The 27,192-nt window shown below is 43.7% G+C and overlaps 7 protein-coding genes, 1 long non-coding RNA gene and 1 other non-coding gene across 12 annotated transcripts; 4 read left to right on the plus strand and 5 right to left on the minus strand.

Annotated features, from left to right (window-relative positions):
• Nucleotides 1-825: 825 nt before the first annotated feature.
• LOC108614217 (uncharacterized) lies at nucleotides 826-4,519 on the minus strand. 2 transcript variants are annotated; one of them, XM_018008223.2, is made up of 4 exons: nucleotides 4,215-4,519; nucleotides 3,811-3,945; nucleotides 1,560-2,207; nucleotides 826-1,446 (listed from the first exon to the last, which is right to left on the minus strand). In XM_018008223.2, the coding sequence occupies exons 1-4, from the start codon at nucleotides 4,330-4,332 to the stop codon at nucleotides 1,043-1,045; spliced, it is 1,305 nt and encodes a 434-aa protein (XP_017863712.1). In that variant the 5' UTR covers nucleotides 4,333-4,519; the 3' UTR covers nucleotides 826-1,042. The 2 variants fall into 2 exon arrangements, with proteins under 2 accessions (XP_017863712.1, XP_017863711.1); XM_018008222.2 differs by lacking the exons at nucleotides 826-1,446; nucleotides 1,560-2,207 and adding exons at nucleotides 2,293-2,827; nucleotides 2,890-3,552 and having other exon boundaries at nucleotides 4,215-4,491.
• JTBR (jumping translocation breakpoint protein JTBR) lies at nucleotides 4,508-5,371 on the plus strand. Its single transcript, XM_018008228.2, has 2 exons — nucleotides 4,508-4,642; nucleotides 4,758-5,371. Exon 2 carries the CDS (start codon nucleotides 4,768-4,770, stop codon nucleotides 5,230-5,232), a length of 465 nt encoding a protein of 154 aa, XP_017863717.1. The 5' UTR covers nucleotides 4,508-4,642; nucleotides 4,758-4,767; the 3' UTR covers nucleotides 5,233-5,371.
• On the minus strand, nucleotides 5,302-8,177 carry Patj (patj crumbs cell polarity complex component). Its single transcript, XM_018008220.2, has 2 exons — nucleotides 6,669-8,177; nucleotides 5,302-6,607 (listed from the first exon to the last, which is right to left on the minus strand). Exons 1-2 carry the CDS (start codon nucleotides 8,175-8,177, stop codon nucleotides 5,543-5,545), a joined length of 2,574 nt encoding a protein of 857 aa, XP_017863709.1. The 3' UTR covers nucleotides 5,302-5,542.
• A 381-nt stretch (nucleotides 8,178-8,558) lies between these two features.
• On the minus strand, nucleotides 8,559-9,794 carry LOC108614219 (dnaJ homolog subfamily B member 13). Its single transcript, XM_018008226.2, has 2 exons — nucleotides 8,810-9,794; nucleotides 8,559-8,750 (listed from the first exon to the last, which is right to left on the minus strand). The coding sequence occupies exons 1-2, from the start codon at nucleotides 9,792-9,794 to the stop codon at nucleotides 8,629-8,631; spliced, it is 1,107 nt and encodes a 368-aa protein (XP_017863715.1). The 3' UTR covers nucleotides 8,559-8,628.
• A 20-nt stretch (nucleotides 9,795-9,814) lies between these two features.
• Cdc37 (cell division cycle protein 37) lies at nucleotides 9,815-11,679 on the minus strand. Of its 2 annotated transcripts, XM_089469195.1 has the most exons (5): nucleotides 11,538-11,679; nucleotides 11,366-11,451; nucleotides 11,103-11,306; nucleotides 10,388-11,047; nucleotides 9,815-10,326 (listed from the first exon to the last, which is right to left on the minus strand). In XM_089469195.1, exons 2-5 carry the CDS (start codon nucleotides 11,396-11,398, stop codon nucleotides 10,036-10,038), a joined length of 1,188 nt encoding a protein of 395 aa, XP_089325321.1. In that variant the 5' UTR covers nucleotides 11,399-11,451; nucleotides 11,538-11,679; the 3' UTR covers nucleotides 9,815-10,035. The 2 variants fall into 2 exon arrangements, with proteins under 2 accessions (XP_089325321.1, XP_017863714.1); XM_018008225.2 differs by lacking the exon at nucleotides 11,538-11,679 and having other exon boundaries at nucleotides 11,366-11,518.
• Nucleotides 11,680-11,683: 4 nt separating this feature from the next.
• Nucleotides 11,684-13,719, plus strand: Gr63a (Gustatory receptor 63a). Of its 2 annotated transcripts, XM_089469194.1 has the most exons (4): nucleotides 11,684-11,869; nucleotides 11,942-12,164; nucleotides 12,222-12,371; nucleotides 12,428-13,719. In XM_089469194.1, exons 2-4 carry the CDS (start codon nucleotides 11,952-11,954, stop codon nucleotides 13,544-13,546), a joined length of 1,482 nt encoding a protein of 493 aa, XP_089325320.1. In that variant the 5' UTR covers nucleotides 11,684-11,869; nucleotides 11,942-11,951; the 3' UTR covers nucleotides 13,547-13,719. The 2 variants fall into 2 exon arrangements, with proteins under 2 accessions (XP_089325320.1, XP_017863710.1); XM_018008221.2 differs by having other exon boundaries at nucleotides 11,684-12,164.
• A 274-nt stretch (nucleotides 13,720-13,993) lies between these two features.
• Fie (Fire exit) lies at nucleotides 13,994-16,606 on the minus strand. The gene is made up of 4 exons (XM_018008227.2): nucleotides 15,994-16,606; nucleotides 14,969-15,341; nucleotides 14,766-14,902; nucleotides 13,994-14,705 (listed from the first exon to the last, which is right to left on the minus strand). Exons 1-4 carry the CDS (start codon nucleotides 16,117-16,119, stop codon nucleotides 14,616-14,618), a joined length of 726 nt encoding a protein of 241 aa, XP_017863716.1. The 5' UTR covers nucleotides 16,120-16,606; the 3' UTR covers nucleotides 13,994-14,615.
• LOC149269032 (U11 spliceosomal RNA) lies at nucleotides 15,647-15,863 on the plus strand. Its single transcript, XR_016270153.1, has one exon. It is a non-coding gene; the product is annotated as a U11 spliceosomal RNA (small nuclear RNA).
• On the plus strand, nucleotides 16,391-26,828 carry LOC149269033 (uncharacterized). The gene is made up of 3 exons (XR_016270126.1): nucleotides 16,391-16,524; nucleotides 16,602-16,692; nucleotides 16,895-26,828. It is a non-coding gene; the product is annotated as an uncharacterized LOC149269033 (long non-coding RNA).
• Nucleotides 26,829-27,192: the final 364 nt, after the last annotated feature.

Below are 27,192 nucleotides of genomic sequence, written 5' to 3' on the forward strand. Positions count from 1 at the left end.
GCGCCCAAAATATATGAAATGAGGCGAAAAAAACATCCGACAGTCAACAGCATTGAGCGTATCGGATTTGATTGAACAGTTAATTAATGATCACCGGATTAGTTTCCAACAGCAGCAGCAGCAGCCGCAGCAACGGGCGAAGCATGTGCGACAAGTACCCACAGATTGGATGCTGTACGCCGCGGGCAGCAAATTAATCAACGCATAAGAAGTCTACATAGACGTAGGTGTCTAGATCTCGATTCGCATTTCTCAGATAGGGAAGTCACACATATACATATATATCTATATATATGCATGTTTTCTACAAGCAACAATACATTTATTCAATTCATATCGAAAGGAGTTTGTCAACTTTAGATTCATTCTACTCTCAGACAGAACAAGACTCCATTGAGGTTCAAGGTTGCTTATCCTGCATAAGCTTTGTTGTCAATCCATTATGGGAAAGTTGTTTGAAAGTGCAAACGGGCCTGAATTGCAATGGAATTTAAGGCTCTTTATGAAATACAGAACATAGGATTACATGCTGTCATCTTAAGGTTTTCTTAATTTGTTGCTTAAGTATGTATAACGTTGAAGTACATTCGAATATGTTAAATATATTATCATTAATACAAGCAACATGTCCAAGGGATATACAATGACAGGGATACTACTCTATACATACAAAATCTGTATTTGCTCAATTGAACAGAACACGTTTCATGAAAATGTTTCAGACAGCCCTCGCATAACATATTGCTAAATACAACTACTGAATCATTTACCTTTTCTCACCTGCCACACACTTGCAGCTTAAACATAAACAATTTACTCAATCAATATATTTATACATATATTAGCATAACAAAGAAAAAAATAAAGGGAAAATGCATTTCCAGTTATAAAATTACACAAAATTAACATGAAAACAAAATATAGATATATATATAGACATATATATATGCATATATAGAAAACCATTTCTTATGAACTAGAACAATGGCAATTAGCGAAAGCGCTTGCGAATGAGCCGGCCTGTTGAAAGACCGGCTGGCTTTTAGTCCTGGTGCGTCGAACTTTCCTCCAGATTGCAGAACACATTACGCATTTTGTCTAGATCCGGCGGCGCAGTGTCCGGATTGCGTATCCACATAATGTACGCCTGTTTGTCGGTGCGTGTCAGCGGCTTGAAGTTGCGCGGATTCTGTGCCTCCTCGTCCTGCAGCTTCGAATTGTAGCGCGCGTACAAAAAGATACGGTATCGCCAATTGTCAAAGGTCTGCTTCCACTCCGTCACATGCTTGACCGCGCCCTGGGGCACGGCGTTCAATAGATTTGCCAGCTTGAGCCAGTACGGGTCGAGAACGGGATCGTTGCGTCGATGGTCGTTGATGAATTGATGCTGTTGCAGAAAGTGCACGTAGAGCTCCTTCTGGCGCTTTGACATGCGTTCCTTGCGTTCTGCGGACAACAGAGAGAGAGAGAGAGAGAGAGAGAGAGAGAGAGAGAGATAGAGAGAAATATGTTAATATAGAGTAAAATTTAGAGCATAGCTCAGAACTGCTTTCACGTACGTCGAATGTTATTTGTGCCCGATGGGGTTAAAGCCATGTTGACGCCTTGTTGTTGTTGATGCTGCTGTTGTTGTTGCTGCTGTTGATGCTGTTGCTGTTGCTCCTGCTGTTGCAGCAGCGCCAAATGTTGCTGTTGTTGCAAATGCTGATGCTGTTGCTGCTGCTGCAACATGAACTCATGCTGTATGCGCTCCTGCAACAGCTGTTGTTGTTGTTGCTGCTGCTGGTGCTGCTGCTGTTGCTCGTCGTCGTGCTGATGATGATGCGGAATATGTGAAGGCGGTGGTGGCAATGGCAACGGCGCTGTTACCATTTGCTGCTGCAGTTGCTGTTGTGGTTGTGGCGAGTGCGGCGAATCCGGCAACTCGTCCTGCGTGTCGTAGTCCATCTTGGGTGTGCACGGATCATAGGCGGGCATGCCCAGCTCCGCAGATGCAGCACCACTACTAGCCTTATCGATGCGGTACTTCAGACTCTCCTGCTCATCATCCAGCGTCATTGTAGCCGACGAGGGCACAGCGTCTATGACAGTGTTGCTCTGGCAGAGATTTGTGGGCTCCTCTGGCGTGGGCGATTCGTTGAGCAGCTTTTGAGCACCGCAGCGACATTGGGGATGAAGCACATAGTTCTCCAAGGCGCCGTCGTACACTGCAAGCAAAGGAATCATGTTAGTTACAAGGTTTACACAAATGAACATTCTTAAGTCTACAAATAGAAACTAGATGAATCGAAATTGCATTATATATGTTGCTTAAACATAATGTATTTAGCGCTTAGTATTAGTTAAAGTACACATCATCTTCATTCTGATTATCATTAACATTTGCACTGGTTGGGGACTTGTGGACTGCCTTAGTAGTCGTAGGTGTTCGTTGCGCTTGTGCTCTCATCCAACGGCACAAACATATCCATTTTATCATAATCTGGCGGTGCAATGTGCTTGTGACTGGTCCACATAGCATAGGCCTTCTGGTCGGTCGCCGTCAGCGGCTTAAAGTTCTTAGGGTCACTCGTCTCCGACATGCTCAGCTTGGAGTTGTATCGTGTGTACATGAAAATGCGATATCGCCATGCATCGAACGTTTGCTTCCAATCCTCTACATTCTTGACAGCGCCCTGTGGCACGCTATTGAGCATGTGCGCCAACTTGCTCCACAGCGGCTCTGTGAGGCCATCGTGACGACGATGATTCGACAGCATGCAGGGATTGTCCTCGAAGAACTTGACGTACAGTTCCTTTTGGTCCTTGGACATGCGTTCGCCACGTTCTGAAAGGCAAATTAACAGTTTTAGATATATATATACATCTCCATCACCAGCTGCTACTCACTTCTAAATCGGCTCATCAGTCCGGGCGTGTACGGCGACTGTTGGGAAGTATTTGGTGGCGTCATAGTGGGCAGACTGTGCGTATAGTTGGAGAAGAACTGCTGGGCAGGCAGCGAGTGCTGCAGTGTTTGTGCCTGTTGCTGATGCTGATGCACCTGCTGCTGCTGTTGTTGTACGCGCGCCTGAAAGCGAGCTGCACGTGCAGCACGCTCTGCTTCTGATTCAGACTCCGCCTTCGGTATTATGTCCATGGGATCTATTGATTGTGTTAACGATTCGGGCGTACGTTCCGCATAGGTTTGTGTGAGCCGCAGCTTTTGGTTTGTGTCTGCATGATCCGAATTCGAATTGTTCGCCTGCTCCAATGGTGAGTCGACTGCCTCATTGCAGACGCCCAGAGCTGGCGAATTCGGCTGTGAGCCGGGTAAGGCTGGGGGGCCAGCCACATAGTCGTGGGCGTGGCTCACACTCTCGTTGGAGCGCTGAGGCAGTGGCACGTGCTGTTGTATTGGATGTGGATGATGGAGCTGCTGCTGCTGCTGTTGTTGTTGGTGCTGTTGCTGCTGCTGCTGCTGTTGTTGCTGTTGCTGTTGCTGCTTGATTACTGCCATTGAGCAGGAGGGCTCGAAGGAGAGCAGCTCCTTGGCGTGCCCATCGTCTAGCGCTGCAAGAGGAAGCATTTTCAATGTGGATTTTTATTATAGTGCAATTGTCAGAGACTTACAAGCAAAGCACGTTTAGCGGTTGCCGCGTCTATATACACAGATAGATCTACAAATGCATTCGCATTCACATATAGTGTTTTTCACATACAAATGTATGCATACATATATGTATGTGTATGTAAATGGTTCCAAGTTTTGTTAAAAGGCTTAAACGCTAGTCTGTAACGCGGCTAACTTAAATGACTATATGAAATTACCTTGGCTTATTTCAATAACGAAATTTGTGAGGTCGTGACGTTGGGCCAAATAATGTAACAGCAGCTCATCGGGTATGTTGAAGCCGATCTTTTTGTTGCGAAACTCAAAATTGTAGATGCCAAATGCAGCGCGAACTGAAAACGAAACGATATCAGAAATAGTTGCTAAACGGGAAACGGGGGAAAATTGCTTAATTCCAATGTCCAAATCACAATTTATGCTGCGTTTGCAGCCCTTAAAAGCATTTTGGGTGTTGCTCTCTTTATACACACATTTTTCTGAAGGCAATTAAGTTTAACGACCTGCCCTGGGCCTGTGGCAGCGTGCGCTGTTGCCTCCTGTACCACGCTCCCCCGCCCCCTCTACAGATGAGCACCTGCTACTGTCCGTTAAGAAGGCTTACCAACATTCTTTAAGTCCCATATGTTTAAATTTCGATTCTCCTCGGGCACGCCAATCATGAGCAGCTTCTTAGTATCGCGAAATTGAAATGGAATTATAATTCCCGACCGCAGCACCATTTTCTATGCGCCACCACACAATTTTCACAGATTTTCATAAATTTTCCACGTTTCTCTTTGTGCCTATCTTCGTAATTGTTTTGGTCTCTGTCCCTTCCTTGGCATTTGCATGTTTTACTTTTTCGTAAACAGCCTGTACTATCGATGGTTATCGATGTTCGAGTGTCGATGCTTAGAAAATTGCAAACTACGCTTAGGGAACATTTTGATGTTCGTTTTAGGAATTATTTTGTAGTACAATAATAATAATAATATTTGTTAGTTGTAGTTTTAGTTCGTTCCAAGCTTAATTATTGCTCACGCACTATTGGTAAATATCGTTTACTTCTATCGCCTGGCTCTCTGTGTGCAGCCCTAGATCAACAGCTGTGAAATTAAAAACAAACTTGACTCATTTAAGTTTATTTTCTTTTTGCCATTATAAGTAAACAGAATATGCTCGAAAACTGCCAAAAACATCACATGGTATTGGGCCTTACCGCCCTGACTCTAGTCACCATACTAGTGCTAATAATTGAGTCCCGTTATGCAGCAGAGGGCAGCTTGGCTCGACGTCGTGGCGAGAAGTATGTCATCGAGAATAATTCGACCTGCTGGAAACACGAGACCTACACCGTTGTCCAGGAGTGTCATCCTTGCTCTGAGTTCGATATTGTGAGTCGCAGCCTTGGCGTCTGCATTCACACACACTACAAGGAGGTGCTGCGCTGCAAGAGCGGCGAAATTGTGACCAAGAGTTGCGATCGAGTGGCTCTCATTGAGCAGCGCAATTTCATCAAGTTCGAAGCTATTGCATTCGTGTTCGGAGTGCTCAGCTATTTGGTGAGCTATGCCAGGGATCGTGTGCTCTCCAGGCGCAACTACATGCGCATCGAACGACAGTTGAATCGGGTGCAATAGTCGAGCAATCAGCCATTTTAATGGATACTCATCACACTGTATATAGAAGCATATACGATACGAATTGACTAATATTGTAAACGATTTGCATAATTTATTTAGTTGTAAGTACATTAAATTCACACACACTTAACTAATACTCCAAGGGGAATGAAAATATTGCGATTGTTGGGAATGCAGCTGTCCATGATTGGGGACAAGCCGAGCCGCGCTTCCTTTGGCGGCTCTGGTCAACACAATTGGTGCATAACATAATTGTTTGTCTAATACAAATATAATAATAATAATAACAGCTTTTGATCGGCAGCATCTACTTCCTCCAGTCGGGTATAAGATCCGGCTCTGCGCCCTTGACGGCTGTTGGAGGCGCTGCTGTGGGCAGCGCTGGTGGGGATTGCTGCGCATCCAACGTCTCTTCGCTGGTGGTGCTGGCATTGCTGCACGCCTTCAGCGAATTATCCGTCATGGGCAGCGGTTTGGCCACACCAATGCGTACCACGCCCTTGGGTGCACCCTTCAAGGCCTGCACAGCCTGATCCAACGAAGCGTTCTCCAAATTAATCGAGTTGACAAATAGCAAACGGTCGCCCGGTATTAGCCTGCCATCCAGCTGAGCCACGCCGCCAGGGACTAACGAACGGATGACAATCAGTGTATCGTTCGAGTCCAATGGATCCTGGTAATCTAATATAGAGAAGCCCAAGCCGCGATCCCCTTTCACTAGTTCTATAATCTGCGGCTGCGACGACCACATGGCCAAGCCGGTGAGCGGTTCCAGAGAACGAGATTTCAATTTGTTAAAAGACGCAGCTGCCACGGCCACTGAGTCCGCGTCAGCCACGGAGCCAGCTGTGGCCAGACTGCCATCGGACTTGGCCTTGACCAGACGATCTGTGGCCGGCAGTAAATTCTCAAAGTTGTTGCTCAGCTTCTTGAGCGTATCATCCGAGAAGGGCAGCAGCGAAGTCACCTTGCTGCGTCCACACACCATACGCACATCCAATGGCAGCTCCTTCAATATGGCCACAACTTCCAGATGATTCATGCCCAACAGTCGCTCGCCATTGACCTCCAACAACTCATCGCCAGAGCGAAGCACGCCATTCACTCCGACTGGGCCATCGGGCAGTATGGAGCGTATATAATGATGTGGGCGCACCTCTCGGCCACCTTCCACATCCACGGTGCCCTCCAAGGAGATGCCCAAACCGCCAACAGCAAACTTTTTGATTTGCGCCACAATCACCTCCATATCATTGCCCACTATCTTTTGCCATTTGCGTACGATCTCCGCCTCCACTTCCTCGGTCAGCTCTGGCTCCATGTAGTACTTATGGCGTGTTATAAGGCTCGAGTTCTTTGCGTGTACAGCTGCCTGCGAACAGGGATAGAAATGAGGCATCTAATATGTATAAAGTTTGTATGTGTATAAGTACTTCCTGCTTATCAGCTACAACGTCTGTGGCCACAATCTTAGACGCTCCTTCTAGGGAATCTCGCACAGCTAACAACTGCTTGCCCGCACCAAAGCTGCTCAGCGTGGTGGTGGTAGCCAGCGAGCTCGAAGGCGGCGTGGTCATCATAAAGGCTTCCGGCGCAGGCAGCGTCTCATCCTCTGCCTCTCTGCTAACTGTCGTAGACGAAGGCGTGGCTGGGGGTGGGGGCAAGGGAGCACGAGAGGGCGTGCCTGGTGAACTAGTAGGCAGCTTTTCGTTGGCATTGGCAGCAATGGCTTGCTGCAGTTGCTCGTATTTGGGGCCGCGTAGGTAACGCTCTAGCCGCAAATTTACCACTTGACCAGACTTTTTAAGCAGCTCCACAGCCTGGTGATTGGAATATCCCTGCAGCGATTGGCCATCCACCTCGATGATGCGATCGTTAACGCGTATGCGTCCGCTCAGATCAGCCGCTGAGCCCGGAGAGACGCTCTTTACAAAGATTCCGGAAAGTTCTTCCTTTTCGCAAACATAACCGGCAATGGTGATGCCCAGACCATTCGCATCTTTCTTCAGTTCCACCTGCAGTTTCTCCGTTTCTGGCAAGGCCAGCAGCTCGTCCAAATCGATGCTGGGATCAATTAGCATCGATGTCTCACCACGATACACAAAGCGCTCATCCTCCGTCGTGGTTTGTGGCGTTGAGGCCGTCGAGCTCTCGCCAAATATCTCCGGGTAGCCAGTTGATATGAGATAACGCTCCAGCTCGGCAGGATCGCTGAGCACACGCGTAGGCACCACGGCGCTGCCCGGCTCCAAGGCATATTGTGGCGTAGGCAAGTTTTGCTCAATCGGACGCACCACAACAAGACGCACATGGGTGCCCGATTGTCGAAGCACTGCGGCTACCTGCTCAGAGACCATCTCGTGAAGGTTCACATCGCCAATCTGGAGAATGTGATCTCCAGAGCGCAGGCGCCCATCACGATCGGCCACGCCCCCTGGTAGAATGGTCTTTACAATAACGCCCGAATTGCGTGCACCAATTATGCCAAAGCCTAGACCTGTGCCGTCGTTGACCAGCTCAATGGCCTGGATCTGGGCATAGTCTGTGGCATATAGATCCGCAGCAGCTGACTTGGAATTTTGACTTTGTGGACGTTGCTCCACGTCGCCACCCGTGGAACTGGACTTGTCCGGACTGGCCGGGGCAGACGAATCGTACATGACATCGCCGCCATTCAGGCTGAGCACCAAATTTCCTGAAACATCAATGTCGAAGTCGTTCGGCAACATGGACGGATGTTGGCCCAGCTGTATGCCCAGCTCGTACAATGACTCCTGAACATGGGCAATGGTACGAAAAACGGGATCCGTTAATATACCCATTATCGTATTTAAACTATCCGCCGTTTGCATTTGCAGCTTGGCATCTTCCGATTCGTCAATGCCCTTTTTCACAGCCTCGATTTGCTGTAGGGCACTGGAAATATCGGCACTCAGGTGCATTTTGTACCGTTAATTGTGGGTGCGGTCAGCTAGCCAGCCTCCACTTGCACTCGAGCGTAGCGCTGGAATTTCCGTATCAAACTTGATAGAGTGGGGGAGGGGCGTACTGCACAGGTGTCAGTAATTGAATTATGCAGCAAAATATCGCTTTGCTTGATTCGAATTGAGCAATTTATTGATGCTTTAGTTGAGCTTAAGGCGAATTTAAGCAAACTGAAATGGTTATACAATTTTATATACTTGTTTTTTAGCACAAATTATTATTCTTTGTTGCTTTACTTGCTGTTTTTTAATTATGCTGTGTTTTACCTGTTCGTAAAAATGAATAACCTATCGATATGTACTAAGCTAATCGATACCATAATAAAGCGACACCGATACTTCAGACTTAGTATGCTGCTCACGCTGAACTACAGACAATTTTTATTTCCACAATAAGTTAATTAAAATCTTATGTACCCTGCATCTGCATGCGCTCTTCCTCCTCCAGTTCCATTTCCAATTTACGAAACTCTTGGTAGAACTCACGTGTCAATTTCTTCATTTGTGGTGTCAAATATCTTGGAAATATATCTGTAAAAAAACCGTTAACCAGTTAGCTGTTTGTTTGCTAGTTTTGTTAACTAATTTACAATTAAACTCTATTATGAGATCACCAAACTCCTCAATTCGTTTATTAGCTTGCTTGATTGCATTCACAGCATCCAAATTACGGCACTTGGGCAGCCCTTCCAGTGGCACAATCTTCTGGTAGCCCGGAGTAACCACATCTGAGATGACGATCTTCAACTGTCGCTTGTCTAGGGTATTCACGTAGAATATGAATCCCGTATAAGCCTGAGCCAGATTGATGTCATAGCGATAGACCAGGTCATGCATGTTGCGCCGCTCAAATGTCGGATGCGGCCTGTCGGCGGCAATGAATATAATGTCACCAGGGATGGTCGTTGGGTAGCGATCACCCTCCTCCTTAAAGCAATAGCGTGTTCCGGCCGTGGTGCCCGGCTGTATGATGAGCTTAAGTGTGTGCTTGCGTTTCTCCAGACGGGACTCCCTAGCGTCGACAATCTCCTGACGCCACACATGCATCAGCTTCACACAACCCGTGCGTACCTCCTCCAATGACAAATGTATAATACGTTCCGTATTGGCATCCTTGTGTCGCACTCCCACGCCATGCTCCCTCGTGGCATACAAGCTTGGTGGATTCGTAATGGCATCAATAACATTCGCATACGGCGAATAGCTGGAGAATACACGCTCGTACACCTCCATGTGATCGCCATGGTATTGATATGGTGGAAAGTAGCCATTCGGCAGCATCACGCCCTCAAACAGGCCTGCCTCACCATAGCGATCATAGATGGCACGATATAACTCGTTGCCCAGCACATCATATGCCATATTAATGTACGCCCACTGCTTGGTCTCCGCCATTGGAGACAAATGCGTCAATCTGCCCTCCTGGGCCATTGGAACGAAATCCAGCTCATATTTCTTATCTCTGTGTGGACACAAGCGCACAGCCATGCGTCGATATGCCAGGGTGATCTGCTCTTTGGTGACATTGCGTGGAATGTCCAGCACGGCGTAATAGTCCAGTTCCGGACGATTCATACTCAATAGATATTAGATAATTAAAATAAATAAAACGAATTTTATTATCTGAGTTTATGTTAGTGGATAGCTTGGTTATTATTTGAAAATGCACGCACAGTTTACTGAGAATTTGATTTGAGGTATCGTTTCTCAATGTATATACAAACTGAACTTGATCAACTTATAGTGGGGGGAGGCAGATTTATATTAAAATTAAACTTATAGTGTAAACAATCAACAAGAGCGCTGATGGAACGGATCAGTCGAGGTCATTGGTGCTGACGCCAGAATATATCGGCTCCTCCTTGCCAGATTTGGACTTATCCTTCTCTGTTGCATCCTCTGTTGCTTTTGGTTTTGCAGTGTCGGCCGCATTGTCGGCCTTTGCTTCTGTTTCATCGTCCTCCTGAGTCGCGTCGGCAGCATTTGGTACCCAGAGACCAGAATCCACGCAACGTTTCATATGATACTTAGCTTCCTCCACCGGCATGGTGGCAATAATCTTCTGCAGTTGCTCAACGTCGCGTGACTCGAAACAAGCTTTGAGCTCCTGTAAGGAAAGAATTGATATTCTAGAAGTTTCTATTGTAGAACTTTCTCTTTAAACTTACATCTGGCAGGGATTCAAAGACATCGGCAGGATCTAGACCGCCTGGTCCCAGGCGTTCACGTTTCTCTTCCTCTTCTACCTCGGCAATGATCTCCTGCAACTTCTCCTGTGCTCGCTTTTGAATGCGTTCCTTAAAGCCCTCAATTTCACTTTCGAACTGAGCACGGTACTCAGGATCACATTGTTGGATTTTGGAAAAGAACGAGCTGAAGCAAGCGCGCGGATCGCGGTCAAGCTGTTTAGCCAACTCCAATATATATTGCATGCAGATGCACTGATGCGCCACATGAGCCATCAGATCATGCTTTTTCTCCATTTCCAGATTGATCGACCAAATGACCAAATAGTTTGCTGTCTCCTCGCACACAAGCTCCACATGCTGCTGCAGGAAGCGCTTGGAATCGTCGTATTTGCGCAGCATACCGTACTGCTTGCACAGTTGCTCATTCTTTTTGACGAACTGTTTCATGCGCTGCTCGCGCTCCTCCTCGGTCAGGTTTTCATCTGCAGAGCGTGCAGGCTTCGTATTGATCACCGTCTTTTCGAAACCTGGTTTGCTTATTGTATCCACATTCCATGGCATTTTTTTCTCTTTCTTCAGCAGCTCGTTCTCCTCACGATCGAGCGCCTTGCCCTCATTTTCGATTTTCTCTAATTCAAGCTGTAATATTATCTGCATTAGTAAAGCACAATTTGACAGCAGGTCTCTTAGTTACCTTAAGAGCTGCCTCGTCACCCTCCTTTTTGCTGATGCGCTCCTTCACATCCATTAGACGCGCCTGGAAGCTTTGTCTTTTTTTCTTCAACTCTTCCTTTTCCTTCTCCGCTTCGGCCATTCGCTCGACTCGAGCCTGATGCCGCCAGCGGAAAAGCGAAGGCGTGTCTATATTTGGGTGTGTTTCGTCCTCATCGTCGGAAATCTGTACACAATTACGAATACATTCAATACATTTATCAGATTTACTTTAGCTGCACTCACCTCAATATTTTTCCACTTGCTGTAGTCAACCATTTTTGCAATGCAATTTTATTTTTTTGTTTTACCAGCCTTACGTTTTGCAAGTTCTAGAAGTATAGCGATGTACTTGAATCAATGCATCGATAATTATAATTTATTCGATAGTATTCGTTGTAATCGATGGTACTTATACCTTTTATTGGGGCAATGATTTCAACGCAAAGCTTTCAACATTATCGCTGTAATTAATGACGAAATGAATATTAAATTTGAAAGTAACAGTGACTTAAACATGAAGTTATTCTGTCATGACATTTATATCATTATCTGAAGTGTTCAAGCTGAGGCGGTATCTGATAATCTGAGCAGTGTTGGGTAACAAAATGAAAATAATTTAGGCGCGCATTGACATAAATTTGAAATAGGGCACCTGGTTAAGGTTAATGCATGCAGAAGATAAACAAAGGAAATCAACAGGAAACTCAAGTTGGTCTCGCAATGCAAGCAATAAGAAACAAATAGAGGGTGAGGTTAAATGAATTTTTAATAACCATGACTGAGCCCAAGGCGCTGGCCAACGTATCGAAATACTCACAGTTCAAGAACAATGGCCAGCTATTATAGACGCAAGAAACCGGACATGGTATTCCTGAATGCCAAGCCCATAAACAGTGGAAATGCACAGGCCTATTTACATGGCGTACGGAAATATTCCATTGGATTGGCTGAGCGTTTGGACAGTGATTATATACCGCCACCCAATGATGGAAAACGAAGCTCAGTCAGCACAATTGCCTCCAATAATCCAGATTTTACACCGGTAGGCAAGAAATTATTGTCTTTAAATTCCAATTTTTAATGTAGTTTATTTTCCAAGAGCATTTTCTATCGCAATATTGCGCCGGTTAATTGGTTTCTGCGCATCATTGGCGTCCTGCCCATTGTACGACGAGGTCCTTCGCGAGCAAAATTTGCTCTAAACTCAGCTGCTTTTGTTTATTCCGTTGTTTTCTTTATGCTGCTAGCGGTGAGTTTTTTTCAACTGTGAAAACGAACAGTTTATGGATTAATCATTCAATTCAGTTCTATGTGGGCTATGTGGCCAACAATCGTATTCATGCTGTGCGCTCCCTTAGTGGACCCTTCGAGGAGGCCGTCATTGCGTACCTATTCCTGGTGAACATCCTACCAATTATCGTCATTCCGATTCTCTGGTGGGAAGCAAGGAAAATCGCTCGATTGTTCAATGACTGGGATGACTTTGAAGTGCTCTACTATCAAATCTCTGGTCACAGCTTGCCATTAAATCTGCGCCAGAAGGCGGTCTATATTGCCATCGTGCTGCCCATACTTTCGATACTCTCTGTCGTTATCACACACATAACAATGTCGGATTTGAATCTCAACCAGGTGGTGCCGTATTGTATATTGGACAACCTGACAGCCATGCTGGGCGCCTGGTGGTTTTTGATCTGCGAGGCAATCAGCACCACGGCGTATCTGTTGGCGGAACGTTTCCAGAAGGCCTTGAAGCATATTGGTCCGGCTGCCATGGTGGCTGATTATCGTGTCCTCTGGCTACGTTTGAGCAAGCTGACCCGCGATACAGGCAATGCTCTATGCTACACTTTTGTGTTCATGAGTCTCTATTTGTTCTTTATCATAACTTTGTCGATTTATGGACTTATGTCACAGCTTTCAGAGGGATTCGGCATCAAGGATATTGGATTGACCATAACGGCTCTTTGGAATATAGGTTTACTCTTCTATATATGCGACGAAGCGCATTATGCCTCGGTGAATGTCCGAACGAATTTCCAAAAGAAACTCCTGATGGTCGAACTCAACTGGATGAATTCGGATGCCCAGACAGAGATTAATATGTTTCTGCGTGCCACCGAAATGAATCCTTCGAATATTAATTGTGGCGGCTTCTTTGATGTAAATCGTACTCTATTCAAGGGTCTGCTAACCACTATGGTCACCTATTTGGTAGTGCTGCTGCAGTTCCAGATCAGCATTCCAACGGACAAGGGCGACGGCGATGGCAACTCGAATATGACGGTGGTCGATTTATTGATGGATAGCTTAAGCAATGACATGACCTTACTCGGTGCCCCCAGCACTGTAGCTACACCATCCACAACAACAACAGCAGTCCCGTCAACAGTTAGCCGATCTGGGCGCGGCCGAAAGGGCTAAAATAGGTCAAGGTAAATGAAAGCTAAAAAAGAAAGCAAAAACAAACAAACAAAAAATCAACACGAAAGATAAACAACATTAGAATAGCATAGTATAAGAGCAACTTTATATACATATAATCTAAAAATCAATAAGAATATGGCCAAATTAAAACATTTTTCATTCATATAAAATTTTATTGCAAGCGTTACTGTTATTAAAGCTTTAAATTATGTTATTTGTGCCGTAAAAAAGGGGAAAATAAATCAAATAAAAAATTATCAAAAATCCTTATAATTTTTAAAATGTTATATATATTTATTTTTATATTTTATTTGTATATCTAAGAAATCTACATTTTAGTTCAACGTATAGATTTAACTAGCCAATGGGAATAGCTTGCAGTCAACTTAATGGGTGCAAATGAGACAAGTATACAGAATAAAATATTTAATACAGTTGGTATGCTGAGATATTTGCTTATATCGAGTGATGCGGCTTGCTCGGCGATAGCGCAGCATTGAAGCACTCCACGCGAATTACACGAAAGCCCAGGTTCAAATCCTGCAAAGGAACTATTAGAAAAATTTCTTTCCATTTTTTTTTTTTTTTTTTAGTGGTTGTTTATTTTAATTTTTTTTAGTGGTTGTTTATTTAAATTAAGTAAAATTGTTTACAGCTACTAAACGGAGTAGTTTAAAGATTAAAGTGAGATTTTTCAAGCACTACATTGAAAATAGTTTTCGTGTGTATCTAGCATACGGTAATATATATTGCTAGTGTTTAAATAATGTACGTATGTATGTGTATATATTGCCATAAGAATATATATGTCGTATATATATGTTTCTATTTAAATATCCTTCTCGTTGCATTCGCTATCTAAAATAGTTATCTCTGTTTCTTTATACCATATCACACACGTTCCAAAAAACGCTCAAACGAAGAAAAAATAATGAGATTGCAAAAATTATTTAAGACACTTGATGCTGGAAGTTTTGATGCTGCTGGTATGGGGAGGGGTAGGAGTGTATGAATTATTCGTATATAGTCGAAGTTTTTTTTTTTTCGTTTGTTAAGTCAAAGCTATTTAACACTGTCCATCCGGCGACTCAGTCAATATATGCTTATAGCCATTGCTGCCCAAATACATATGCTCTCGGCGGAACTGATAGGGTACCTAAAAGGTAAGTTGATTAGCTTTTTTTTTATGGGGAATACATTGGTAGTGTAAACTCACAGCGCCTGGTGCTGGACAGGGTATAGCCACAGTTGCAATCTCCCGCAGTTTGTTCATTGTGCGTAGACTCTGATAGAAGCTATGCATGATATACCACTTAAGACCATCCATCAAGAGCATAGTATAGCAGATGATTACTAGAATGGGAACGAATTTGAGCTTAGAATATAATCGAAAAGTTAAAATTTATCTAATTTACTTACAATAAGCGCACTGTCCGCCAAATAGCATGGGCAGCTTCGTATCCTTCAGCATGAATATAATGACAGCCACTGCAATGGCGCCCAGAAATTCAATAACCAGCCAGGGTATTATCAGGCCGGGCTTATTCTTGAACACGCCAAAGAATAGGGCTATGGCACTCAAAGCATAAACGCTGGCAATGCCGGATAGTACATAGAGTGCATTTTCGGTAGCATCCGCCAGTTGAGCAGCCGTCTTCAGGCGCATGTCGTTGTGAATGCTATAGAATCCGCTATCCTTCTGATCCAATATATCCATGTCGAGAAGATTACGCATTTGCTCCGCATGCGCCAGACAGAGAAGCACAACAAATAATATCGAGTGCGCAATGAGCTGGAAAGAGAAGTAGAAGAGGAGAGTAAGTAAATTAACGATATGCAAGTGCTATAAATAGACCGACTGAGCAAGCACTAGGGTAAGACAGAGGCAGAACGAGGCTGGAGTGTCAAATGATAAAGGCATTTAAATGCTTTCAAAAGGATTTCGCAGTCATAGTCAACTCTGTTGATCTTTGCAGTGTTGCCAAATTTCTATTTACTGCCTGCAAATGTGTCAGCAAATCAAATGCGCCAAAAATTCTCAACCGGTTTTAGCATTAAGTGTAGCTATATGCAGCTCATTTTCGAAGTTGGGTTATTAAAAAGGGTGCTCGTCTTTGGCGCTTTCCGTATTTTACGAGAAACAGTGCGGACGCATTGTGCCGTTTGCCCATTTCTACGCTCTTCGTGGGCGGGGGCGCGCGTCGAATTGCCGTCTTCGATGGGTGCAAACGCGCATAGTGGGGTATGGCTTTGCATATCCAGTGCATAATTTTTGTGTTAGGGGCATAGGTAGCTGTACGTTTGTGACGGCCGGATAGCGGAGTTCTCTGCGTGCCGGCAGTCCGTACGCTGTGCCCCACATTAATAAATGCATTATTTAAGAGTGAAAGAGAGAGAGGGAGAGGAGACAAAGAAGTGGAGTTGGCGTTTATCTCTAAGCTTACCAGCTGGTAGATGCTCGTCAGCAGCGCTGTGGTGCGCAGATTGCGCGGGGAGACGGGCGACATCAACATGTCCCAGGTCTGGCGCCAGCTCCACTTGACACCAGTTCGGATCGTGGGCAGCAGCATGGTTTTCCAGAGTTTTTCCTTGAGTTAATTTCTATTGTTTACACCGTGGCACAATCAATTAATGGATTTTTTCCCTTAGCGACTCTTAACTTTAGCTATGCTGCTGCTGCTTGCGACTCGCGACTGTGTTTCGGTGTTTCGTCATCCAAATGGAAGAAGCTTCAGAAGGAAGGGTTGGGGTAGATTGGGTCGCGTTACCAACACACGCACGCACGTTAGATATATCGTCGTGGCCCCTAAACTTGATAAAAGCTCTTGCGGTGCCGCGCAAGAAAACGGCACCAAGGTCTGTTATGATTCTTGAAAAGCTTTTAACAGTTGTTTGTTTTCCCGACACAGCTGTAGGCTCTAAAAGGGAGGCGCACCTAGGGAAGTTAGTAGAGCTACTTGATTTTTCGGGCAACTGTGAGTACTTTAGTTAAGCATTGTACTAAATAAATTCTATATTTAAAAGAAATATATATATTTTTTTATAAATTTAGCAAAAAGCCTTCTCTGACTACCCTAAAAAGTTTTACAGCACTTCAAGGGCTGTTTTTTTGGTGTGCTTGAAAACTCGCAGATGTTTATCAGGTGAGCTTTTGGGGACGGAAGCTTTTTTGTCGCTGGCAGCGTTGCCAGATGTGTGTACGTGCGTGCGGCGGCCTATGCGAAAATAAAGCAATTAAAAAGCGTTTGGTGCACCGCAACGGCCCGTTTGCTATGATAAATTTTACATTTTAAAAGTCAATTTACACTGAACTATAAAAATGTAACATAAATTTTACCAAAACAGGCCATAAAACGCCAATCGCCGCCGTTGGCCACTGCGCAAGGCAATGCGAATCAGAGAGTCGGATTGGATTCGTATTGCATTCATATTGGCATTGGAGTTGGAGTTGGAGTTGAAGTCGTGCCACTGGCAACTGGCAACTTGCAACTGGCAACTGGCGCTCCTTCTGTGTCAGCTACTTGCGCGCTTAATTGATTGTTTTTCTACGAGCTGGCCAAGGATCACAATGTTTCCAACCTCATCATGATGCCGATGATGAAGACCTCAGGGGCAAAATATGTTACCTCGATGGCTGGCTGGATGGCTGTCTGTTTGTCTCTCTCTCTGGTTTGCGTCTTGTTATCATTGGGCGTGTTTTATTAACTTTTAAGCTGCATGCACGCGAGTGGCCATAAAAAGAAGTGCTGCTGCAACTGTTGGCTCGGCGGCGCAAATCCAAAAGTCAATTAAAAATTTTTTACATTTGTTTGCACACAACAACGGCTGCAGCTTCCGCTCCCGCTCCCGCTCCCTCTCCCTCCACAAACACTCGCTCGCTCTCTGTGGAAGCTGGAAGCGCGATAATCATAACTGCAAAAAAGTAAGCAACTACGCGCAGGCGTCGCCGGTTCACATAATTTATGGCCCCTTCGAGTTGAGCCTGGACTTGGGCCAGAGCCAAGAGACTGAACTGCTGCTGCTGCTGCTGCTGCTGCTGCTTCTGCTGCTGTTGCACGTATTGAAATATCATCTTGCAGCCATTTGGCGTTCAATTTGCGTTCGCAACGCTCTTTTGATTGGTTTTTTCCCCTGCTTAGCCACCTGCCTGCACCTTTTGGGGGCCCGGCTGCTTGGGCCGCAAATTGATTGCCTTAAAGTAACTTGTAAAATGCTTCTATGCGCGATTTCAACTGGAACTGAAACTGAAACTGGAACTGCAGAAAACAGAAGCAACATTACAAATGTGTGGCGTTATTGCCACGGGGGAGGAGCAGTACTCCACTCCACTCCACTCCACTCCACACTGCACACCAGTCCGGCAGCAGGAGTAGCTGCTGCTCCAGCTTTGATTAAAAAGCAACCAGAGAGACGACGACGAGTGGGAGCTGGAAAGGCAAAAGCAATCGCTGTTGTTAACAAGCATTTCAGCGCATGACAATTGGCATGCACACCTCCAGGCCATTAAACCAGCCAGCCGATTCCCGATCTATATATACATATATAGATTTACATCTAGTCTTTCATGTCATTTTACTATTTGTAATTCGATCGCGAATCGATTCGATTTCTGTATCTCTCTCCCTCTCTCTCTCTCTCTCTCTTTCTCCCTGTCTCTCGTTATTTAATCACTGAGAAATTGTCTGCGCATAAATAACATTCGCTCGACTTATTTGCACAATTTGTTTGCCTGTTTTGACAGTCGCTTGCTCTGAGGCAGCAATTGAAACAGTTTTGATGGCCAGCATAAAACCGAGTAGCACTCCGACTGCAAAACAATGCCACGAGCTAAATTACTTTGGATTTAAGGTGATCATCCGATTGGGCGCATGGACTGGTTGGTAGAGGCTATAGCAGTTGTTAAGTGAGATACAAGAACTTTATTAATTTTTGATTCAAGATTTCTAATGCTTAAGTCTTATACATAATTTGTATGAATCTTTAATAAAGGACTTGGATATGTTAAGTACAGCCATTATCCCCTCATGTCCTTTATCATATCCTAATATATTACAGCTTATTGTTACTAGACTAGACTAATCTAGACTCTGCACAATTAGTTAAATATCCAAAAACATATTTACAGTATATATAAATATTATTACATATTATATAAATACATAAAACTCAAGAGCTCTTAGGGTATCCACTTGGAGCCACTCATGTGGCGCTGTGAGCCTCCTCCTCCATTAAGCACGTCACGTTCGGTGCGGCTCACATTCGAGTATTTGCCCAAAATATCAATTGTTACGCATACGCATATTTGCATGGCCCAAACAGAGTTGGCTCAGAGCAGGCAAGGGGCGAGGCGGAGGGGGAGTGGAACGCCAGATAACTGTCAATTGTCTGGCTGCGCGATTTTAGGCAAGTTGTTCACAGTTTTTATCGCAGTTGTCGCCGTAATGCGCCATCGATGAAGATGTTAGCAGTTCCGATTAAACGCGCTCGATGAACAGCAGCCGCAACAACAAGTGGGAGAGAGAGAGAGAGATGGAGAGGGAGAGAATGCCTCTCGCCCACAAATCTCAAGGGTGTGTTCAATTGTGTCAATTTAACGCCTTTTATGGCAACCCCAACGTAGCCAGGACGAGTGGCAGGAGCCGGAGCAGTGCTGCTGCATGTTGGGCATATTAATTAATGCACTCGTTGCTGCTTCGTAGCAACATTTGTGCAGTTTAAACCGCTCGATTTGCTGCACGGGCGTCAAGTGTTAATTACGCCCACGCGTCACTCGGCAGGACTCGGCGATGGCAGGACACTCACTCACATAGTTCATATGCTGCTTGGTTGACGCTGAGCAAACGTGATTATTACTAGTTGCCTGTCTAAATATTGGAAATTGATTATACTCTCATACAAAGCCCTGGCCTCGGTCCGTATCATCGGCAGCAACGACAAACTGCAAGGATGTCAGCCAGGATAATGCTTAGCTTTGCAGTTTGCTTCGTGTGTGGCTGAATGAGCAGCAAATTGCAATTTAATTGCAGCTCTCCACATGTGGCGCATATGCCACGTCAAGTCAGCTCAAGTCAAGTCAAGTATCTGTCAATTGACACGCTGCCAAAGCTTGCATATTGATATCAATATGTGTCAATACATTCCTCTGAGTGTGAGCGAAGCTATTTCTTGATTATTGTCATTAAGCGCAGCACATATCAAAATACCTGACCTTAATACCTTATATGCACCTCAAATGTGAGTATAGCTCCAAATTAGATTTGAAGTTTTGAAAACCGCAAAGAGAGGCGTTAGCGAGAGCAGAAGAACTGAGCAAGTGAGCGAGAGAGAGAGAGACAGAGAAGGCAAATTCAGGCATAGGGCGGGGGAAATGAAAATATAATGAAAAGAGAGGGAGAGGGAGAGGAGATAATGACAGCTAGAAAAGGAGAGAGATATATATTTAGAGTGAAAGCAACAGAGAGAGAGAGAGAGAGAGAGAGAGAGAGAGAGAGAGAAAGAACGAGTGAATCAAATCGAAGTCTTTCATAGATAGAGAGAGAGAGAGAGAGAGAGAGAGAGAGAGAGAGAGAGAGAGAGAGGGAGAGAGTGAGGGAAACAGAGAGACAGTGTGAGAGAGAGTGAGAGTGACAGATAGAGGTAGGCAGTGAGAGTAGTAGAGAGAGAATAAATATGAGAAGCCGAATGTGAAATGAAAAGCAAGCCAAGATCGTGAAAATAATGGAGAATTGAATTGAGAGAGATATATCACAAGAGAGTGCGAGAATATGTTTTAACATGACACAGACAAAGAGTGACTGGAAAAGGTATGCACTTAAAAAAAGTGATATGTTGCCAGAGAAAGAGAGACGGAGAAAGGGATACTTTACACACATAAACAGACGACAGATCAATACCAAAATGTTCTTAGCAACACTTGAATTCTTGAAAATTGCTTAGAAGAGCACTTAAATACAGACACACAGCGCAATGTTCCACCGCTCAATGTTCCAGCCAATGCAGCCGCCCTACTCTATTTAATTAGAGCATTTCGAGCTGTAACTAAAGCTCAACTAAAGCGGCTCAGCATGCCTTTAAAATAGACGCCGCTCTGGAGGCAGCACAGAGCGCTGCTTTGGCAAATATCCTTGATATCATTTAGTCAACTGGAAAAAATTCAATCAGCATACTTGGCAAATATTCAACAGCGCTGCCGGCAGCGATTGTTTGAGTGAGCACAGTGCGCTGAGCTGGGGACACCCGGGAGGGTGCCCGATGGGGTGGCGGAGGTGGCGGAGGCGGAGGGAGCATTGCATAAATCAACAGCAAATAAAATGCTGATACGCTGAAAGTTCGCCGAGTCTGGCGATGCTTGAAACAAAACATGCGAAGCGGAATCGGATTCCGAATCGGGCAAAAATTCGCATTCACGATAATTGAATTTCTGTGCAGGAATAGAAAAACAAAGAGAGCAGAAAAAAATAGAAAACGTAAAAGGGAAAAGGAAAACATGAAGAAAAAGAGGAAAAACTCGAGCCGAGCCAGCAGCAGCGTGTCCAGCGATGCATGCGTCGCACGTAGCCGTAGGAGCAGTCGAGAAAAGCACGGAGACGGCGGCAAGGATGTGGCAAGGATGTGCGCCCATATTATGTGCACAATAAATAAACGTGATCAGCATGCTCGAGGAGGAGGACTGGAGCAGGAGCAGAGGCAGCTTGCCATCAGCTAAGTCGCCGTCGTCGTCGTCGTCGTCGTCGTTGTCGTTGTCGATGTCCTTGCGCTTGGCTGCGCGGCCACATCGCTGGTTGCATGCTGAGAAGGAGCCGCAGCCGCAGCACGACCGAGGAAGCACTTGAGAGGATGTAGACGATGCTGCTCCCCTTGGCCTGCTCCTGCTCGTGCCGTTGCTCCCCCGCCTCCTGCTCCTGCTCCTGCTGCTCTCTGCGACTGTTTCCGGCTTTTGTTGCCCAAAAGTGCTCGACAAAATCTTTTGTGTGCCGCCTGCTCTGCCGTTGGGGGTAGCTAAGTATGCCATGGCATCCCCCCACACCAACGCCAGCCCCAGCACCCCCCGGTGCTGGGCAAACTTCGGAAAAACAAGGCGAAGGCGTCGAACTTTTTATGTTAACTTACTTTGTAGTTTCTTCTTATTTGCAACTTTGATTTTTGTTTATTTTTGCTCCAGCCCCTCCCCCTCACACACCCGCCCTCTGCAGGGTGGCACACGCACAAAGAGCGAGACGGCGCATGCAGCGCTCAAAAGAAAAATAGTAAAAATGGCGACGGGCACCAAACTTGGCAACAAAGTAAAACGGCAAAAAAAAGAAGAAAACACAAAAAATAAAAGAAGGAAGAAATTTCTGCGCTGCTTAGCATGAGAAAATGTTGGGCGAGTTTTTCTTTAGGGTGCGCTTTAAAATGCGCCATTTTGTTGTTTGCACAGGCAAAGCTCCCCACCACCCAAAAGCAGCCCTCAACTTGCCAGCCACGCCCACCAGCTGCGCCCCCAATCTGACCAAGCGGAAGTTTTATGAATTTTGTACAAAGCAGCAAAGTTTTCTCTGTCCTTTCGTAGCTTTCTCTTGGCAATGATTTTCCTTTTTTATATACACACATATATATCTGTCTGTGTGTGTGTGTGTGTATCTTTTGCATCTTTTGTGAAAATCACTGCAGTGTGCATAATGCTCAAAGAGGCAGCAACTGGCAAATGGAAAATGGAAAACTGCCAACCGGAAATATTCATAAAAATCAGCAGCAAAAATTTTCTTACATTTCTTGCGACAAGTTTGCGGGGCAAAAGAAAAAAGAAAGTCGCAAGAAAAACTAAAAAATTGATATAACTGAAAATTCTCGCTGCACGGGATTGCCCCTAATTCTAAACTTCAACATCAAGTTTGTAGGGGTATTCCTATGCGGGTTATTATACAAATTGTACCTCTGCTACCTCTCCCTCTTGCTCTTCTCCTTCTGCTTATTATTATTTTATTTTGTAGAAATTTTTAGGCATTATTTAACGGGGTGTCAACCCCTTTGGACACACCTAATGAAGTTATTAAAGCCGTCAATGAACGTCAACAAATTGACATTTAATGAAGTGCGCGACCCGCACAATGATCTTTTAATTGAGAGCGAGCGAGAGAGAGGCACAGAGGGAGGGAGTGAGAGAGCAACACCTAAAAATTAACTTTAATCACTTTTGTTCAGAGACATGTGTTATATAGAGAGTAATAATAATTATGATGCGATGTGAATGCAAAGCACGAAGCATGAAGCGTGGCGCACAGTTAGTTTGCTATGCTGTGTGAAATTAGGGATATCTAAAGAAGAGTATGAATGGCATAGAGTTCAGGTAGTAGACTCCAGTAGGGGTTACAAGAGATGCAAGTGCATGAGGCCGACAGTGAATGATAGTTGGATCTATATATTTATATATATATCTTTTTATTTATTTATTCTTTAGAAGTTTTAATCTACAAATTGGAGAGTGAATAATAATTAGATTTATATCTTTATTTCAAATATATACTGTAGAAATGTTAATTTACCTATAAAGTTTACAAATTTAGTTAACTATATTATGAAACAAATTGCAGATTAATATTCATTCATTACCATTCATAGATTTCTATCTATATTTTGTATCTGCATTCCCAAAATTATTATTAGTATTCTAAATATTTTTCCCCAGTTTGTTGTATTATTAGCCCTCATAGTTTTATAAGACCTCTAGCTAAGTATCTACCTACAAGTGTTTCATATGCTTGCCCATATCTAGGGTATATCTTAGTCAAATGTAGAGAGTAAATTTATATATTAAGCAAATTTCTGCCTAAGTTTTCACTCTGTACAGCTCAACATAATTAGAGACATTTTCTACTTTGTCTGTCTACTCTAGAACTGAACCTTTAAATTTCTCCAAGCCTATACGAACGTCTTTATGGGCACCTTCTAGTGGCTCCATTTTATAATAAAATACACTATAGCAAAGATCATTCTAAGCATTATCGACTTTCAACTGTGAGGATCACTCCTAACTCAGTTCCATTAAAATTATGCCAAAGTATAAATTTATACACTAGGTATGGGAAATTTATTGACAGAACTGAAGAGCTGCTCTAAGTAAATGTAAGTAGTTTTATTTTATTATACAGTATAAGTTTTGCGTTTTCCATAAGTTTTTCCGCTGTCAAATTTGCCAGCTCCTCGCATCTGTGCAACATTTTGATGCGGTTGCATTTGCATTTGGATTTGGATTTGGATTTGGATTTGGCATTTGAAATGTGTTTCTCGAGGCCGTTAATGCTCATTAGCCGGCTGAGTTGGCGCGCCAAGTTCAGGCATACACATAAATCTACAAAGCAGAAGAATATGCAACTATACAACTTACATATCTATATATATTTATATATACGTGTATAGCTGTACATATTTATATAACTTTACAGTTGTTGCGTTGGCTGCGGCTTGGCGCGTTTTCTCAGGCAAATTAACATAAATTATGCACGCCCACTTGCGAATGCAGCTCGTGCGTGCCCCAGAGCTTGGCTGCTGCTGCACGTGCAGCTCCCCAGCCACCCAGCACCACCCATCAGACACACAGCAGGTGCGTGGCTGCACAATTAGGCGGGCGTGCAGGTGTTGTGCGCCGCTGCTGCGTTGCTTATTGAATTTTCATATTTTATGCAACTATGCAAAATGCGAGCTAGCTAAACGAATTAGAATTAGCCAGGCTAAGAAGAGGCTGGTGCTAACTTTTGCTTGCAAGCAACCACACACGCATACGCACACTCGCACGCACACGCACACAATAGAGCCACCCTGTGGCGACACCCTGTGTGGGACTGGCGACTGCTCACATAATCGAATTTATTTGTTCGGGCTTTGGGCAAAAGTTTCACAGCGGTTTTTCAGTGCCCTCAGCCCAAAAGAACTTCAAAGCCCTAACCACATAGCCGCACACACACACACACACGCATACACGCACATAAGATTTGATTTTATTTTGCGCTTCTATTTCAACTGATGCTGTAAAATTAGCAGCATAAGATTGGATTATCTTTGTGTGCCACAGTTCGCAGTTCGCATTCGCATTCCCTGCTGCTGCTTCTCCTGCTTCTCCTGCTGCTGCTGCTGCTGCTGTTGCCCTTTTTCCATATACTCTCCCTCTCCCCCTCTCGCTCTCCCTCTCTCTCTTCTGTCGACCCTTTTTTCTGATGCCATATTTATTTTTATTTGTTGCCAGCCCTGTGATTATGTATGTCGAGGCACGTGCCACGATTAGGCGAACCACGCTGCGTCCAAGCGTGTTGTCAAGTCGCCGTCGTCGTTGCCGTCGCAGTCGGAGTCGGAGTCGGAGTCGGAGTCACTCACGGATTTAGTTTTGGATCGAGGCAAGCAAAAACATTTCTTTATGTTATTGTCATTGTTGCTAATTTGCTTAAAGGCTGCCGCACTCAATATTGGGTCACAGTTTGGGGTGGAACGAGTTGGCTATTTGAACTACTTTTCATTGACATTTCAAGAGGGTGGCATCACGTCGAGTATTAGCTGGAATAACATTGAGATGTGTTGTAGATATGTATAAATGAATATATATATTTATTTTACTTTATATCTACCAAACCCTATATAATAAAGTGAAATATATCAAATCATATGTAGTTTACTATACTGTAGTATATATAGTATAGTATAGTATAGTAGTATCGTATAGCATAGTATAGGCATAGCTACTATGATATAGTCGTATAGTATCGTGCAGTAATTATAATAATATAGTATTGTATAAATCTCTATAGTTAAACGTTGTTTACGACTACAACTGCCTCTTCTTCTTCTTCTACATCTATCTTCTATCTATCAAGAAATGACTCCACTAAATTAAGCTATACCTAGCGATTTCTATCAATTTTTCATCCCTCGCTTTCCTTCTTTCACTTTATAGCACTCTTATGTCACTATATATTTATCAGGTCTTGGCTATAATTCAATTTAATATTCCTACCCGAAAATTTCACAGAGTCCACTCAGCTGCATGCCGTGATCGTTCAGCCATGCCCTAATTGGAACCCCATAGACTTTTCGCTGCCAGCCCAAAGTCAAGTCGAGTTTTGGGATAACCTGCGCTCAAGTCAATTTAGCGAACAGGAGCGGGAGCGGGAGCGGGAGCGCGGTGCCATAAGTCAGGGGCAGAGGCAAAGAGTCGACCGCGTCGAGCTAACCGCGACAACCGCCAAAAGCGGCGTCAAAGTCAACGGGGGCAGCCAGTCAAGCATCCATCTTCCAACTCTTCTCACTCCTCATCTCCCAGCGCTCCTCACTCCTCCTCCTCATCTCCAGCGCTCTGCAGCTGCCCAGCTATGCAGGCAACTTTTGAGACGTCTCAACTAGCCGCAATAAATTGCTGGCCTGGCCAGGGGTTGGGCTTGGTTGGGGATGGGGGTTGTCGGCTCACTCTCTCTCTTTCTCTCTCTCTCTCTCGCTCTCTCTCTCTGATTATGGCCATCTCTTATGCTGTTTATTTGTTGCTTGGCTTTGACTCGCGCCTTTTTGTTTGTTTTTGATGTTGATGAATGTTGCCACAACTATTATTATTGTTGTTGCTGTTGCTGTTGTTGCTGCTGCTGCTCATGTTGTTTAGTTAAATATATACATTTTTTGACTGTTGTTTTTAATGTTTTCATTTTGTGGTCTTGCTCTTTCCTTCCTTCTTTCTTTCTTTATTTTTGGCCGTTGCGTGTCGCTTGATGCATGCCCCGTCACATTTCACAACGCTCGCCGCAGAGATCCACTTAACCTAGTGATTGATATGTTGCAATAATTCTTATCAAACAATGGCCAAGCAATGAAATATTGACCGCAGCGCCTTTCCATCCAAATGGCATGTAGAAGTGTGAGTGTGAGTGTCTGTAAGACTGTGTGTGTGTTTTAATGTAATTGTAATTCTTTGGTATACTTACATTTTGTACACTTACCAGTGAAAAGCAGAAGGTGATTTGGATGGAAATTTTAAAAAATAGTTCCTAAAATCGCCCTAGCCATAATACTAAGCTAGCCTTTATTTTTATTATTATTACGTTAGCTCTTAAAAAAAAAAATAAATAAAAAATAAAAAGTTCCCTAAAAAATATATCATATAAAATAGATATAATAATATTATTTTAAAAATGTAATTAATATTGTATATATTAATATTTATTTGTATTTACAACTTCTGATATATAAAAAAAAATTATTTAAATTAATGTAAAAACGTCTAAAAAAATATCAAAATAAAATCAGAACACTTTTGAAATGTTGAGAAAACAATGAAAATATATATAAATACTTGTATAATACGTATGTTGAATAATATATCAATAAATTTGAAATTTCTAGAGAGGCCAATATTTGTATATAAATTTATTTATAATTAGGCAAAAATCTTATATAAATACTATAAACAATAATCTTAGAGAAATAATAATAATCTGCAAATTCTCTGTGAGCAAAAGTTCAAAGCTTCATTCAAAAAGTCTCAATGTGTATATCATAATGTCTAATGAACGTATTTTTCTCTAATTTATAATAATAATAAATATTATTTGTATTAATTTTTTTGTTTTGTTAGTTTTGTCATAACTTCTTTTTGCTGTGTTAATTTTGCCAATTGGAACTCATGATTT

The sequence above is a fragment of the Drosophila arizonae genome, chromosome 4, assembly GCF_054131065.1.
Source record: "Drosophila arizonae isolate 15081-1271.41 chromosome 4, UAZ_ARI_1.0, whole genome shotgun sequence".
NCBI lineage: Eukaryota > Metazoa > Arthropoda > Insecta > Diptera > Drosophilidae > Drosophila > Drosophila arizonae.